The sequence below is a fragment of the Octopus sinensis genome, linkage group LG10 (assembly GCF_006345805.1).
Source record: "Octopus sinensis linkage group LG10, ASM634580v1, whole genome shotgun sequence".
Taxonomy (NCBI): Eukaryota; Metazoa; Mollusca; class Cephalopoda; order Octopoda; family Octopodidae; genus Octopus; species Octopus sinensis.
In genome coordinates this window covers 54,489,652-54,505,364 of record NC_043006.1, presented here as the reverse complement: position 1 = coordinate 54,505,364, position 15,713 = coordinate 54,489,652, and the positions used below count along the sequence as shown (strand labels likewise).

Genomic DNA, 15,713 nt, shown 5'->3' with positions numbered 1-15,713 from the left:
TATGCCACTTATAGATTGGATTTGAAGGATACACGTCAGTTTCTTTTGCATTTTCTTAGAAAAAAACCAACATTTTCAGGTTTTTGTGTGAATTTGTATTTATATAGCCTAACGCATGCAAAACTACTTCAAAATTACAATTTTTGAAAATATTCAGGTGAAAAGTCAAATGGTTAGAAATCTAACAAGAGCCCCAAGCCTTCAAAAAAGAATGTACTTGAGTAGATTAGCTCAACTAAACCCTTCAAGGTGGCAGTGCCCCAACATGGCTGCAGTCCAATGATTGAAACTAAAGATATATATATTTATATTATATGATCGAATGCCACGCATCCTTTTCCAAGTAAGTTTTATCTTAATAATTACGATGCGCACTCTTCTCTGTCTATCTCTCTCCCTCTCTTGTTCTTCATCCTTTCTGGTTTTCTCTCCCACCCTTTCCTATCCTTCTCTTCTCCCCTTCACTGTTCCCTCTCTCTTACTTCTCCTCCTCGACTCTCGTCGCTGACACGTGATCAGAGGGAAGCCATCTTTCCTATGCCTAACTGTACTACTTCTGTCTAGAAAAATAAGGCATAATCCCTATATAGACCCCCTGTTACATCCGGAAAGGAAGACTGGATTAATGAAAGGATATATATTCTGACTAGGTCACTGGCCTCAGCAGAATCATGTGAGCCCATTGCTATATCAAATGCATTCTCCCTATCTAATCTACTCCATAATGTACCATCAAAATTTAATAGAGCGGCTTGCATGGCATGTATAATATCTATTTCGCATCAGGGCTTGATTAAGAATGATCAAGTTGATAGTGGCATAGTAGCTCTCTATAGTTTCAATTCTCCTTTGGCACACCTCCTATTCAAACATCAAAAGGAACACTTGATCTGTAGCCTTTTCAGTGCCATCGCAGTCACCTGGATTCTGTAAAGCTATTCTTCTATATGATGTACCCATTTTTCTAGCTTCTTGGCCTGAGAAACTCTAAAAGTAATTATCCGATTAACGACGGGTATTACTGCTAATATATAAAGGTATTAGTATCTAGAATATCCAAAGAGTGACAGGTAATGCTAAGTGCTATGGACAGACCGTAGTTAAACTCTTGGTTTGATAGTGATACAAGTGAGGAGTTTAATGTATATATGTATGTGTGTGTGTATATATATATACACACATACATACATAGGCGTAGGAGTGGCTGTGTGGTAAGTAGCTTGCTTACGAACCACATGGTTCCGGGTTCAGTCCCACTGTGTGGCACCTTAGGCAAGTGTCTTTTATAGCCGCGGGACAACCAAAGCCTTGTGAGTGGATTTGGTAGACGGAAACTGAAAGAAGCCCGTCTTTTATATGCATATATATATGTACGTGTGTGTATATGCTTGTGTGTGTGTTTGTCCCCCCAACATCGCTTGACAACCGATGCGGGAGTGTTTACGTCCCCGTAACTTAGCGGTTCGGCAAAAGAGACCGATAGCATAAGTACTAGGCTTACAAAGAATAAGTCCTGGGGTCAATTTGTTCGACTAAAGGCGGTGCTCCAGCATGGCCACAGTCACATGACTGAAACAAGTAAAAGAGTATACATATATATTAGTCGAAGAATGTAAATACCTTATAGCATTTAATATTGAGTTACCTCTCAGACACCAAAGAACATTTAGACATTTGAAACCAGTAAAAATAATTTAAAAAAGGCGATAAGAATGTGATTTGTGTAAAGTAATTTATCTAAAATATTTTAAAATATAATAAAATATTGTGGAAATCGCCGATATTCAATGGTTTTCTTCTTCAGTTACGTCCCTTTGTTTCTCCTTTTCGATTTCTGAAATATATAATTTTGATTATAATTGCGTGTTAAACATTACTGGTCGTAATTAAATGAAATTCTTGAAAAAATAACGCGAAAGTTATCACCTTACATTATCAGAAGAAAACGATTTGATCGAGGATTTTAAAAAAATAAATAAATACAGAACAAAAAAAAGATTTATTTTATGGGGATTCTTTCCCTTATATTGTGTCGTTCGTCAATGAAGCTGCTGTAACCCCCCTATACTGTAAAAGTAAAAATACCAAAAGCTTATCTTTTTATCCAACTTGACATAGATGCTTTGATAACACACCTAATACTGCGCTATTAAACCTTGAGAGAATCTCTCTCATAGGCACTTGCGGCATAAATGCACGCAGATAGATTGTAGCAGGTGAGAATGATAAATCATAAAATTTAGACTTGTAAGTTCTGATATTTCGGATACTAACTTTCCTTTGAACTAGCCACAATTGTTTGCTTGATTGAAGTGCAGCATATTATTATTATCGAGTAATTCTAAGAGCATCGACATAACTACGGTTTGTTCAGCCACCACTAACCCGACTTTGTCTCTTCAAAACATTTCGAAAAATGCATGAAATTTTGCTGGAATAAGTTTTCGAAGGTAAACGTTAGGATTTTTGGGCGGGCGATTGATTTTCGACGTTGTTGTTTTATAACTCCTTAGAATGCATATTTTAAATGGCATTTTACAGAAATACCTTTACGAGAGTGTAGATAACGAAAGGCTGATATTTCAATAATAAATGGAATGGTGAGGGGCGAAAACTAAGTTTTTTTTGTGTGTGTTTTTTGCATTAAAGTCAGCAGAGGGAGAAAGAATGATCCAAAACTACCCCAAAGAATTTTATTTTGAATTTTATCAACAGGTGCATGCATAGGCTGTGTAGTTAAGAAGCCTGGTTTTCAACCATGTAGTTCTAGGTTCATTCCCACTGCAGTATCTTGGGCAAGCATACTTTACTACAAACTCAGCCCAACCAATCGTTTATGGATGAATTTGAGATACAGAAACTGTAAAGAAGCTTGTGAGTGTGTGTGTGTGTGTGTCTTTGTCACCCATCCCTGGGAAAGGATGGAAACCCTTACTTCACGTTGTTGCTCAAGCTATTTGCAATAGAAGCCAAATTTCTGTCAAGACAGACACTACTGTTTTATATAAGAAAAAAGGCACATTAAATAAAATAGTTCTATTAACTTACTCTTATAAGAGTATTAAAATTGCTTTCCAGAATAAAATTATGAATTTAAAGAATGTACTTTTCTTCATTTTGTATTTTCCAAAATGACATCATATTGGACTAAAAAAAAAGTTATAAGTTCTAGTTTGAAATTCAGAAATCCTCTTCTTCCTTACTCACGGACCTTGATTTATTAAGTCGATTTTATGTACTTTATTTCAAAATCTATTGCAGTTTGTTGCACACATACTATGGCACTGGCTCCTAAGCTCTGTAGGCCTTGTTTAAACCCTCCTCCAAATAATGTAAATTTGTAAAATGTAGGTAAAACAAATCAGCCATAGCAGGATCTGAATTTAATTTCTAAAGCAACTAGTCAATTCAATCAGTACAATTGATTCTCTAACAATATGTCATTCATTTTGTATTAAATAGTGCTGACAGAAAGTCAAGTAGTGTCTTGCTCAAGGATGTATAAGTACATTAAGTTTTGCAGTATCAATAATAATCAACTAATTCCTCTCATAACTTGGACATACACTCATTTCATGTGGCTGAGGCCTTTTTGACTATATGGTTTCTGCACCTATAATCTTCACCCTTTTAATTAATCTATAAAATGGAGAAAATAACTGCCATTTATTTTCCCCAATATTGAGATACATCAATAAATGGTAGTTCAATATCTTTTCTTTCCAACTATTTAGCCAAACTTTGTCTTTTTTTAATCTCCCACATCACCATTAGAAACACCTATTTTATTTTTAAACAATCTTATTTGATACTCATTTATCTAACCATAAAGTTTTCTAAGAATAATTTTCTTTATTTTACAAATTTCTTGGATTAATATAATCAGTACTTTTTCACTATCTTGACCCATTAATATACTTAGAAAGACATGAATATTGCAATGCTTCAAATTCCTGTATTACATTTTGGCAAGGATCATGGTTTATACACAAAAATGAAAAAGGAATCAAGCTGCCTGCTTAATGTTCAAATTTTTTTTTTCCATTCCACCAAGATCGATAAAATATCAAGTTGCTATTAATCAACTTAATCCCTACTTTCTTCACTCTGTCAGATTGAAATTGTTTTACCTTGATTTTTTAGCTCCAGTGCTTTTTTCCTAGCCAAATTTTTCTTATGTTTGCGGCTTGCCATATGCACTGAAAATAAAGCACAAACATTATAGATATTTGTCATAATATTTCAGTACAAGGTAGCTATTTATCTCCTCTCTCTCTATGTGTGTGTGTGCACTTACATCAGAAGATAAATAGCTACATTGTTACTTGGGTTCTAGTGTGTCCTGATCATTTGCTGAACCCTTAATCTTATATAAATTTCTATTACACAATATAATTTGTACCTATCTCTGTAGATATATGTACATGTGTACAGTTGGTATATTTGTAGATAACTCAGATGTGATGTATAATATGAAAATTAGTATCCATTTCTTTGCAGAGTGTAGTTTCAATCAATGAACCTCTGGGTTTATGGGCTCAGCATGCTTTCACTACATCACTCTACTCAAGAGTGACCAAGCAAATATATAACACATTATTTCTTTACTTGTACATTCTGCATTGCATTACTTGTAATATATCATACATCATTTATTAATTCTTTATTTCTATGCATTGGGCTGTGTCAAATGTATGAAATACAGTAACAATACACATTGCAGGACTGGGACATTAATTTACTTATTGAAAAGTGATATTTCACTCTATGGATACTCTGAGAGTGACATTTGACAAGCCACATAGATCAGAGATGCAAATTTTTCTAGATCTCTCTTTTGCCATTTTCAGATCTGCTACAAGAAAATCAGTTCTATAAATGTTTTCCAGGGCAGCACAGCAAGTGAGCATGCTAATTTCCTATTATAGTAGCTATAGGAACACAAATATAATATTCCTTTCTACTATAGGTGCAAGGTCTGAAATTTTGGGTAATGTGGTTGGTCAATTACATCGACTCCAGTGCTCAACTGGCATTTATCTTATTGACTCTGAAGGGATGAAAGGCAAAGTTGACCTTGCTAGAATTTGAACCCAGAACATAAAAACAAATGAAATGTTGCTAAACTTTTGTCTGGCATACTAACAATTCTGCCAGCTTGCTGCCTTAAATACAAATATAATATTGATTTCAAATTCTAGCACCGGGCCAGCAATTTTGGGACAGGGAGTAAGTCAATTACATCAACCCCAGTACTCAATTGGTACTTGTTTTATCGACCCTGAAGAGATAAACGGCAGAATTTGAACTCAGAATGTAAAGACAGATGGAATGCTGCTAGGCTTTTGTCTGGCACACTAATGATTCTGTCATCTTGCTGCCTTAAACACAAATGTAATATTATGAAGTATGTGTTCTTGTAGAAATGTATATGCAAAAAGTAAGTACATTTTGCCATTTCATCGTTTCTCTTTTACATTTTACTTCTGAATTCTTTTAACATGTTAGTAAAATAGGAAACAACCAGACCATATTCATCATTTTGAATATGCTGCTTTTTGTTTCAATTGCTTTTGAAAATAAAGAATTTAGTAAAACAACTCATTTATGAAATTGGTGTTTGGATCATAAGTTAACAGGGAGTTCTGATGGCAGGTTTTTAGAACAGGAAGTGGGCAGTTGTAGCAGTTGGTATCAAAAGGGTTAAATGAGTAGGGGAACAGATAGAGAGAAATAGGTTACTGAACATCTACGATGGGTTCAATTCAAATTAATCTGTCTAAATATAGAAAAAAAAAGGATTTGATTGTATGAAAGAAAATATTTCTAGCTAAATCAGTTTCCTATTAAGAAACAAAAACAAAAAAACCAAATACCCAATTTCACCAAAGTTCACTAAGACTAAACAGGTTAACATGGTATATTTATTGCTAAAATGAAATTGAATTATTACAGAAAGTAACTTGTGGAAAGCATCAATTCCCTAATTTAATGTTAAAGATGGCTGAAATGGGTTTCCCCTGAAGGATTTCTGGAGTAATGAGTCACTTAACAGGGTGCATAGCTCAGAGATCAGGGAGTTTCTCCAGTTAAACAGTTTCCAGGAGCAGCAATAAATATGATTATCTCCAAGATTGATGTTGTTGATGGTTGATGTCTATAGGTAAAACAGATGGGCCTTTTTAGAAGAAATCATTCTTCTGTGACTTATTTCTTTTTAATAAGAGGTTTATTTAGCATCAAACAGGCATTTTTTATCATCCTTGTTGTCGCTGTAGTGTTACAACAAAACTGCGAGTAAATTTATTAATTAATGGAAAACCATAATTTATTTTGGTTTGTATCCCTACATTCTCCTTATTTCAACAATTTGATTATATAGCATCATTGTTGATGGTGTTCCAGGGGAAGAATAGAGGAGAGAAAGAGAATAAACTTACTCTTGAAATCCTTTTCTGTAACTAATATAATTCCATCACATATATCACAAACATTTAACACATGTTTATTCTTAGGCTCTTCTAGATGGGGTGCAGTTGGAATTGCTGGTATTTCATCCTGCAGAGAAGAAAATTCATTTCTGTTTAATATAGTTTTACAAAATGTTGATTAAAGAGGGTTGTTGTCAAAGCAGATAGTGTAGTTTCTTGAACAACTGGCAATGAACAGAAATACATGTATTTTTATGTTATTGTATTACTGTTACAATGTTTTGAAAATTTAAGATATTTGCAAAGCTCTGCTGGGTTGTCAGATAATTTTTTTTTCTGTTTATCTTAATCCTTTTCAGTGTTTTCTAAATTAAAATGAAAAATATCTTTGTCTAAGTGCTTTATGGATTTTTTGTTTTGTTTTGTAGCTCTACTCTTTCTCTAACACTTTTGTTTGTCATTTTTGAAGTTTGGATAAATTTTACTAGATTGAAATTAAGCTAACCAATCTCTAATCTCTCTCTTTTTAAATAAAGATATTGATTGTAAAAATTTGTATATAGTAAGTATAGGTGCAAACATAGCTGGGTGGTAAGAAGTTTGCTTCCCAACAAGATGGTTCTGGGTTCAGTTCTACTGTACGGTACCTTAGGCAAGTGTCTTCTGCTATAGCCCTAGGTTGATAAAAGTCTTGTGAGTGGATTTGGTAGACAGAAACTAAAAGAAGCCTGTCTTATGCCTGTCTGTCTGTGCATATTCTCCTTGCCTTGACATGGTGCAATAATTGCGTCACAATTGTGCAAGTAGCGACCTGTTTCCAATCTTTTGTAAAAATATGTTTGGCCATGGGGAAATATTACCCTACTTGGAAATAGGTGAGGGTTGGTGACAGGAAGGGCATCCGGCTATAGAAAATCTGCCACAACAAATTCTGTCCAACCCATGCAAGCATGGAAAAGTAAATTAAATGATGATGAAATACTAGACTATATAAGTACTGGTATGATTGATATGAAAGTATTTTTTACATCATAACTGTAGCCTAATTAATGAAGGCCATCATTAATTACATCAGGTCCTTAGTGTTTGATATTCTGTGGCTGATTTATCTTCTTGAATCTTAAAAAGGGAGTACTTTTAGTAAGTAGTTCACAAATTGATCAAAATTCAGACACATTCACCATTGTCAGCAAAAGTAATTACGTTTGTGACATTAATAATATTTGTTATTACTAGTTATAACATAAAAAAAAAAAAACTTCTTTCTAGACCTTCCTCTAGTTGTAGTCAGATCTTGAAAGATAAAAACTGTTCCTAAAACAAAAAGAAAAACAGGACACAAGAGGGGTAAACAGAAACTGAAACAAGCCTGTTTATGTGTGTGTTGCTATCTCCTTGCCTTGGCATCGCGTGATAGTTGTAAACGAATCTCACCGTCATGCAAATAGTATCCTTCGTTTCATATCTTCTGTGAACATACGTCTGGTCATGAAGAAATATTACCTAACTTGGAAAAAGGTGAGAGCTGGCGACAGAAAGAACATCTGGCCGTAGAAAATCCACTCAACAAATTCCGCTCGATCCACACGAACATGGAAAAGTGGACGTGAAAACGATAATGATGATAAAAGTAAAATATTCCTCGGAGTATGGAAATATAGCGAGTGAGTTGTGTAATATGTTTGCGCTGTAAAATAGAACAACCACTGTAATAAAGAAGCTCGGTCATAGTTTTCTATATAACCCAAATTTTAGATACAGAAGTGTGTACAGCTATATGCAACAGTAATGTTTTCTATTCTAGGCACAAGGCCCGAAATTTTTGGGGAGGGGGCTAGTCGATTAGATCGACTCCAATACGCAACTGGTACATAATTTATCGACCCCGAAAGGATGAAAGGCAAAGTCGACCTCGGCGGAATTTGAACTCATAACGTAACGGCAGACGAAATACCTATTTCTTTACTACCCAGAAGGGGCTAAACACAGAGGGGACAAACAAAGACAGACAAACGGACCCTAGTGCGTAACTGGTACTTAATTTATCAACCCCGAAAGGATGAAAGGCAAAGTCGACCTCGGCGGAATTTGAACTCACAACGTAACGACAGACGAAATACCGCTAAGCATTTCGCCCGGCGTGCTTAACGATTCTACCAGCTCGCCGCTTTTATGCTATATGCAACAATAATACAACTGAATATAATCGGCGATTGCAGATCAGCAAAGTGATGCAAGGGACACAACTCTAAACTACAACTATATTATCAAGTAACTATATTTCATAGAAATGATCTCAACAAGGTCACTTCCCAGAATGTTTGGAAATAAGACAATTTAATAATAGGCGCAGGCGTTGCTATGTAGTAGGAACTTTGCTTTCAACTACATCGTTCCGGGTTCAGTCATACTGCGTGGCATCTTGGGCAAGTGTCTTCTATTGAATCCCCGGGCAGACGTAAGCCATGGGACTGGATTTGATAGACAAAAACAGAAAGACCCTCATCCTATGTATATGTATGTATTTGTATATATTTATGTGCGTAAGACTTGGTGTTTGTCTCCCACCACTGCTTGATAACTGGTGGTGGTTTGTTTACGTCCTCGTAAGTTAGTGGCTCGGCAGGCGAGAACGAAAGAATAAGTATGGGGGTCGGTTCGTTCGACTAAAAAGTCTTCCAACATGCCCCAGCATGGCCGCACTCTAAAGATCGAAACAAATGACAAAAAAGATATTTATTACTGCACAATTTTATATTTTAAAACCGGTTACACAATAGTTACTGTTAAGTATAGAGTTATCCCCCTTGTACAATTATCAGCGGCATTAGACAAAATAAATTAGTTAAGAGCACAAACCTCCGCCAAGGCGACACCAACGTCCTCTCAACAATTAGCCAGAGATGATTTTTAAAATGAGAATATCTGAATATCTGCTCTCACAAACGAGAATACTAAAAATGAACCCGACCGCTCCCAAAAATTAAGTAGAAAAAACCCCAAAAGAAACAGGAAAATATATAATCCAAAATCCTTGTACGGTGCCGGATCGATCCCAAAATCTAATCAGTTCGTGCCAGTCACGAGGCCAAACATCCCTGAAAGTTTCATCCAAATCCATCCTGCGGTTCTTGAGATATCTTGTCCATTGACAAACAAACACGACTGAAAACAATACCTCCGCCTTTGCTAAGGTAATAAAGAAAGCATTTACGAACATTAAAACGTAGTTTTGTACTGTTCAGTTTACCATGGATAAATCTCCAAATTTAAGCATCTTGTACTTACCTTCATCATAGCTTGTAGAACTTCCACAGCTGGGTTGTGAACTTTGTTTTGCCAGTGCGTAACATCAGTTGCATCAAGTGCATAGACTGGTGGAGTATTATCAGGTGAACCTATGTAAATAGTGTTAATAATAATAATAATGGTTTCAAATTTTGGTACAAGGCCAGGAATTTTAGGGGGGAGAGTTATACTAACGATTCTACCAGCACACCACATTAATAGTAGTTATTATTGTTTCTAAAGCACCCGATTGTGACCGTTGCCAGCCTTATCTGGCCCCCGTGCCGGTGGCACGTAAAAAGCACCATCCGATCGTGGCCGTTTACCAGCCTCGTCTGGCACCTGTGCAGGTGGCACGTAAAAAGCACCCACTACACTCACAGAGTGGTTGGTGTTAGGAAGGGCATCCAGCTGTAGAAACACTGCCAGATGAGACTGGGCCTGGCACAGCCTTCTGGCTTCCCAGACCCCAGTTGAACCGTCCAACCCATGCTAGCATGGAAAACGGACGTTAAACGATGATACTTTGCTGGTAATTTGTAGGAAGGGAATTAGTTGATTAAATCACCCCTGATACTAGAATAGTGCTCATTTCTGAGGTTACAAAAATGATACAGAAATAAGCATTACAACCTTTATCTCAGTAATTGTTTCAACACAACGTTTCTAGTGAAAACCCTACCAGCAATGAGTTTGCCTTGTTTTGGATGGTCTGTTTCAGTGTTAACCATTATTCTTCCGTTCTTCTCCTCGATGTTCTCTCTGTTTTGATTTCTCTCCTTTGTGCTGCTTCCACTTCCATTTCATCTTGTTGCCTTTGCGATGCTCTTGTTCGTAGATATTCTCTCCTCTCTGCTGCTTGCTCTCCTGTTTCATCTTGGTGCTTTTGTGTTGCTCTCTCTCTCTCTCTTTGAATATCTCTCCTTTGTGCGCTTAGGTGCTCCTTTTCATCATCTCTCTTGTCTCACTTCTTGTGATTGATTCAATAACCTTAATGTATTGTTTAATCTTCTTGTGTCCAGTTCTTCCTGTGTGAGACTGGCTGTCGCCTTCTGTCTGATTCATTCTCCATAGCAGGTGGATGAGTATATTTAAAACAATGGAACACAAACTTCAAAACAAATGAGTATATTTGTGTGTGTGTGTGTGTATGTGTGTGTGTGTACGTTAGTTTGTTTATATTTCAATACACAACCATACAAAGTCCAAAATTACACAGGATTACATTAACGGCATACACATATAGACTTATATTTTTTCCAGGAACACCTACATGCTTTCTGTTATTCTCTCTTGCTCTCTTTACCGCCTGAAACGGAAAAAGATCTTGAAGACAAATTTCACTGCCTTAGCAAAATTCTTCATTCATAAATATTTACAAACTTCACTGTATCGGCAAGTATTTGTAAATATTTATAATTACCTTCCTTTTATATTTAGCTTCCTTTAAACAGACAATATTATCAAGCTTTCTTTCAATAGACAGTATTCTAATTCTATGACTTAAAAATTACTACTTATTTACTTATTTTATATTCTATTAACTTTGCAACTTTTTAAGCAGAAAATATTCCAGATCAGTCAAACATCCATAGAGATACAGAAAAAATATTTTTGAGGTGCAAAAATCTTATTTACTTATATATTATTATTAATGTTTACTAGAAAAAAAATCCGCGAAAATGTTGTTCAGAGAGTGTGTGTGTCTGTAGATAGAGAGAGACAACGTTCATCAATAAAGTGAAAAGGTATTTGTTGAGAGAGAGAGAGAGAGTGCGAGAGGCACTGTTTGATACCACTCCCTCTCTCATTGTTATCATGATTTTGTCTCTTCTCTTTTTTTACTCTTACTTAGACTGATACTTCCTTATTGCGTGATTCGGGACAAACTTACAAACAAGCTCATTATTATAATAGTTGATACAACACCATATTAGAAACACTGTCTGGCTCATAGAGCCGTGATAAATACACACAGCAAAACAACTGCAATAATGATGGTCATACACATGAGTTCTTCCTATCTAGAATGTTGGGCATCTGGACTTAGCCATATTGGATCTCAGAGGAACTACAAAGTAGATTGTGGGCACAGCCCTTTCTTTTAGATGAAAACAATAGTGGTGGGGGGGGGACTAAGCAGAGGCAGGATATATCTTCAGGTATGTGTCCCACTTAGTCATTTGAGTAACTAACCTACACACCTATAAATACATATTATATAGGTTTGCTCAATCAGGACTGATCCGGAGTTATACAACCTTATAACATAATGCAATACGAAATATTCTAGGATAGAGTGAAGCGTCATTATCATTTAATGTCTGTTATCCATGCTGGCATGAGTTGGACAGTTTGACCAGAGCTGGTAAGGTGGATTGCTGTACTAGACTCCAGTCTGATTTGGCATGGTTTCTATGGCTGGATGTCCTTCCTAACACTAACCACTTTACAGAGTGTGTTTATTGTTTATCTCATAAGCACTTCATCAGCAAACTCTGTGACATAGTATCTATGTTGCTATTCAATACCAACTACTTACGTTTTAGAAGCCTGTTGTTCAACCAGCGAACCTGCTTTCTTGCATACTTGCGAGTCACTCTTTTTAAAGCTTCAACACCTGTTCAAAAAGAAATATAAAAGGTAGTCAATTTAAACTTCCAAACTTTTCCTCTCAATTCATGAAACTCAAATTCAGTTTATTTTGCAACTTCTTGGCTATATCAGTTCTCAATAAACCAAATTCTTGATCTGATTCTGAATGAAGTTTTAGAGGCACCCCACACACAGTACTACAAAATATTTCACTCAGTGAAACCCTTGTTGTTACATGTTGTCTTGTTCACTGATGTCGCTTAAGTTAAAGTACCACACGACTACACAGCTGTGTTGTGTGTGTTTGTGTGTGTCAGTGAGAGAGAGAGAGAGAGAGATTGATTGACTCAGGTTGTTATTTTTAACTATTTGTTAATATCACAGAGTAGTGGGATGTGCAGCAGTGCAACCAAGTAATTTCAGATTAGCTACGGCCGCCTGTCAATGTTCACTTAAATTTCGCACGCATGAGTCAACCGACAAACAGCAGTAAAAAAACACAAAAATCCCTCTAGAGTTACTTCCCTTTGACTATAATCGCTCTAGTGTTGCTTTCGCATGAATACTATTAAAATTCGTTAAATACCTATTTTTATATTTATAGTTACCGAACGGTTGTCTGTAGTAATCACATTTTTAACATTAACCTTCATAAACAAATACCAGTAAAATATAATTCAGGCAAAGTGTGAGATGGTTCAACAATGTTTTCATGGAAAGTGTTTGATGATTTAACTGGTATCAGTTAAATCATCGAACACTTTCCTTGAAAGCATTGGGTTTTTTTTACCAAAACAGATCGACAAAATGCTTAGTGCGGTATCTAGTAACGTACTGAGACCAAATTCCGCCGAGTTCAGCTTTGATTATCATCCTTGTAGGCGACGATAAAAATAAATTACCCCTGAACTATCAGAGACGAATTATACTCTTCTTATGCATCTTCTTGATGTAATAGTTGACGTTTCCGTCATAACAGTTGTGTGTGTGTGTATTTGCGTGTGCGCTTTATTGTTCCTGGGTCGGATAACTGAGTTTGCAACGCAATAAGTAAATACAGTTTCCCATTTCAATTGCCATCATTACAGTAACTTTGAAAAGGGCGTCGAATTGACAGAATAGTTAAAGCCTTGTAATGATTGTTCCTCGCGGATGTCAGTTTTACCTTTTATCCCTCCGGGCTCGATAAAGTATCTGTGAAATAAAAAGGTTGATGGTATCGACTGACCTCTTCCCCTCAAAACTGCTGGTCTCTGAGTTAGAGACAATTATTACCGTAATTTGGTTTCAAATTTTGACACAAAGCCAACAACTACACGGAAGCGGGTAGGTCTATTACACTGACCCCAGTGTTCAACTGATACTCAAGGCAAAGTCGACCTCGATGAAATTTGAACTCGGAACGTGATACATCATTTAATACATTAACAGCTATAACAGTATCTAAGTTAGTGTTAACGTGTTTAATGCAGAGCGCGTCCAAAAACTAAGTAGAAATAATTACGTGGCGAAGGCAAAGCAATATTAGTCTCTAACTAAATATAATTATTTCGGCAAGTGCGAAGGATAACTTTAGGCATGTTTCGGTCTCGTGTCATCATCAACGTCACTGTATTTGCGGAAATAGCGGTGAGAAAATCACTGATTAAATGTATAAGGTTGTACATTGGTTATTGTGTGGGATGCAGTTTTTACTCTGTGAAGTCGAAATATCTATGAAAGATTATCAGTGACTGTAATGTAACTTTGAGGGAAGAGGTACAAGATTATACTTTGGTATGTTTAATCCGTGTGCTGCTTAAAGAGACAATGGAAGCAGAGCAGATTGGTGTGAGTGGAGTCTCGGTTACATGTGGATAACGTCTCTGTGCAAAAGGTTAGGGAGATGTAAAAGCTAATACCGCTATCTGCTTAGAAGTGCATGTTATTGGAGATGACGATGTAGAGAATACAATGAGTTACGAGAGCAAAATTATAGGTTCCGGTCATGAAGTCAGAGTGCCGTATTAATGTCGTTTGAAGTATAGTTGTTTTTAGTGTTTACTAGCAGCATAGCCCGGTATTGCCCGGATATGTAAGAGCCCCTGGAGCAGACATGATGCTCACTGTGAATTTAAAAAGTTCCTGCCAATTTGAGAAAGATATTGTCGAAAATATGTCATCTTGAATTTGAACGCGATTTCCCAAAATGGCATGATTTTATCAATTTTTTCTGATGGTACGGCATTGCATGGAAAACTAACGTCAGAATTAAGTTTCTTAGGGTAACATTAAGCTTCACCATGAGTTTGGTGAAAATCGATTGCAAGTTGCGAAAACTACAACAGAAAATGTGTTGCAAATAAGAAGCTTAGATTCTCGACCCCCCATGTCGAATTTATCGATTTTTTTCAGAACTGGGGGAACTTTTCAAAATTTTCGCTGCGTTAGTTTTGAATTATGACATTGGGCTATGTGTGTGTCAAGTTTCATCAGAATCGGTTGAAAGCCGTGGTCAGGGTGAGGGTACAACCTGACAGACACACAGATAGACAAACTGCCGTTTATATATAGAGAGATGCTCATGTGAGGACAAACGAGCTTAACAGGAAAGAAAGATTCCACGATTCGCTGCGAATTTGACCAACAAATTAAAAATGTTGCAAGACACTGCCACCAACTGATACTGCACGAGGCAATTTCCAAAGCTGCAACTCGATCGTCTGTCTCTAATCACAAGCATGCTAAGTAGTTTGAAAATGATACGACGAATGTACAAGATTCATCAAACTGTATTGCATGGACGAAATACTAGCTTACTCAAAAATTCGAAAGTCTTATTACTACAGGAATTGAGGCTAGAAATGCGATGGCCTTCTATGCTAGTCCGAGAGAAGTTTAACGAGCTGCAGAAAGATGGTAACTCGAATGAAGAAAAAGGAAGGCTCACACCTTTTACATCGAAGAAAGTGATACTATAAATACTGTTAAGACCATTTTAGTGAGCTACTAGACTAGCCATCAATAATTTCTCTCGAGGTCTTAGAATGTCTGAAAGCTTCCAGTTGATATCAGTTTGGTTCTACCGCTGAATATGGAAGAGTTGAAAGCTGTCATCTACGTAAGGAAACTGGGAACAGCTTCGGTGAAAGGAGAATGTTGGCAATGTAGCAACTTCCTACACCTATTCAAAGATGTGCCACTTACAAGAACATGGGTGACCGACAAGACTGGAAATTACCGAAGAATTTGTCTTCTTTTGATTGCAGGAAGACGTTTGGTCAAAATACTGCATGGGCAATTGCTAAAATTATTCAAGCGAATTCTTCCTGATTTCTAAGTCTAAGAGTACCAACGATATTGCGACAATTTCAAGAAAACGTTATAAAACAGCATTTCATTGTGTTTATCAACTTTATA

The 15,713-nt window shown here is 36.4% G+C and overlaps 1 protein-coding gene and 1 long non-coding RNA gene across 3 annotated transcripts in view; one reads left to right on the top strand and one right to left on the bottom strand.

Moving 5' to 3' along the window:
- LOC118765135 overlaps positions 1 to 15,713 on the top strand; it is a 98,862-nt gene that overhangs the window by 12,256 nt on the left and 70,893 nt on the right. The gene's annotated exons all lie outside the window — the stretch shown is intronic.
- The window catches only part of LOC115216636 (tRNA dimethylallyltransferase), a 351,240-nt gene continuing 337,242 nt past the window's right edge, over positions 1,716 to 15,713 (bottom strand). For both annotated transcript variants that reach the window (XM_029786122.2, XM_036506693.1), the window contains 5 exons: positions 12,262 to 12,339; positions 9,720 to 9,829; positions 6,441 to 6,558; positions 4,131 to 4,199; positions 1,716 to 1,834 (listed from right to left, as the gene is read on the bottom strand). In XM_029786122.2, coding sequence (XP_029641982.1) covers positions 1,785 to 1,834; positions 4,131 to 4,199; positions 6,441 to 6,558; positions 9,720 to 9,829; positions 12,262 to 12,339 — 425 coding nt within the window. In that variant the 3' untranslated portion in view covers positions 1,716 to 1,784. The remainder of the gene's footprint in view (positions 1,835 to 4,130; positions 4,200 to 6,440; positions 6,559 to 9,719; positions 9,830 to 12,261; positions 12,340 to 15,713) is intronic.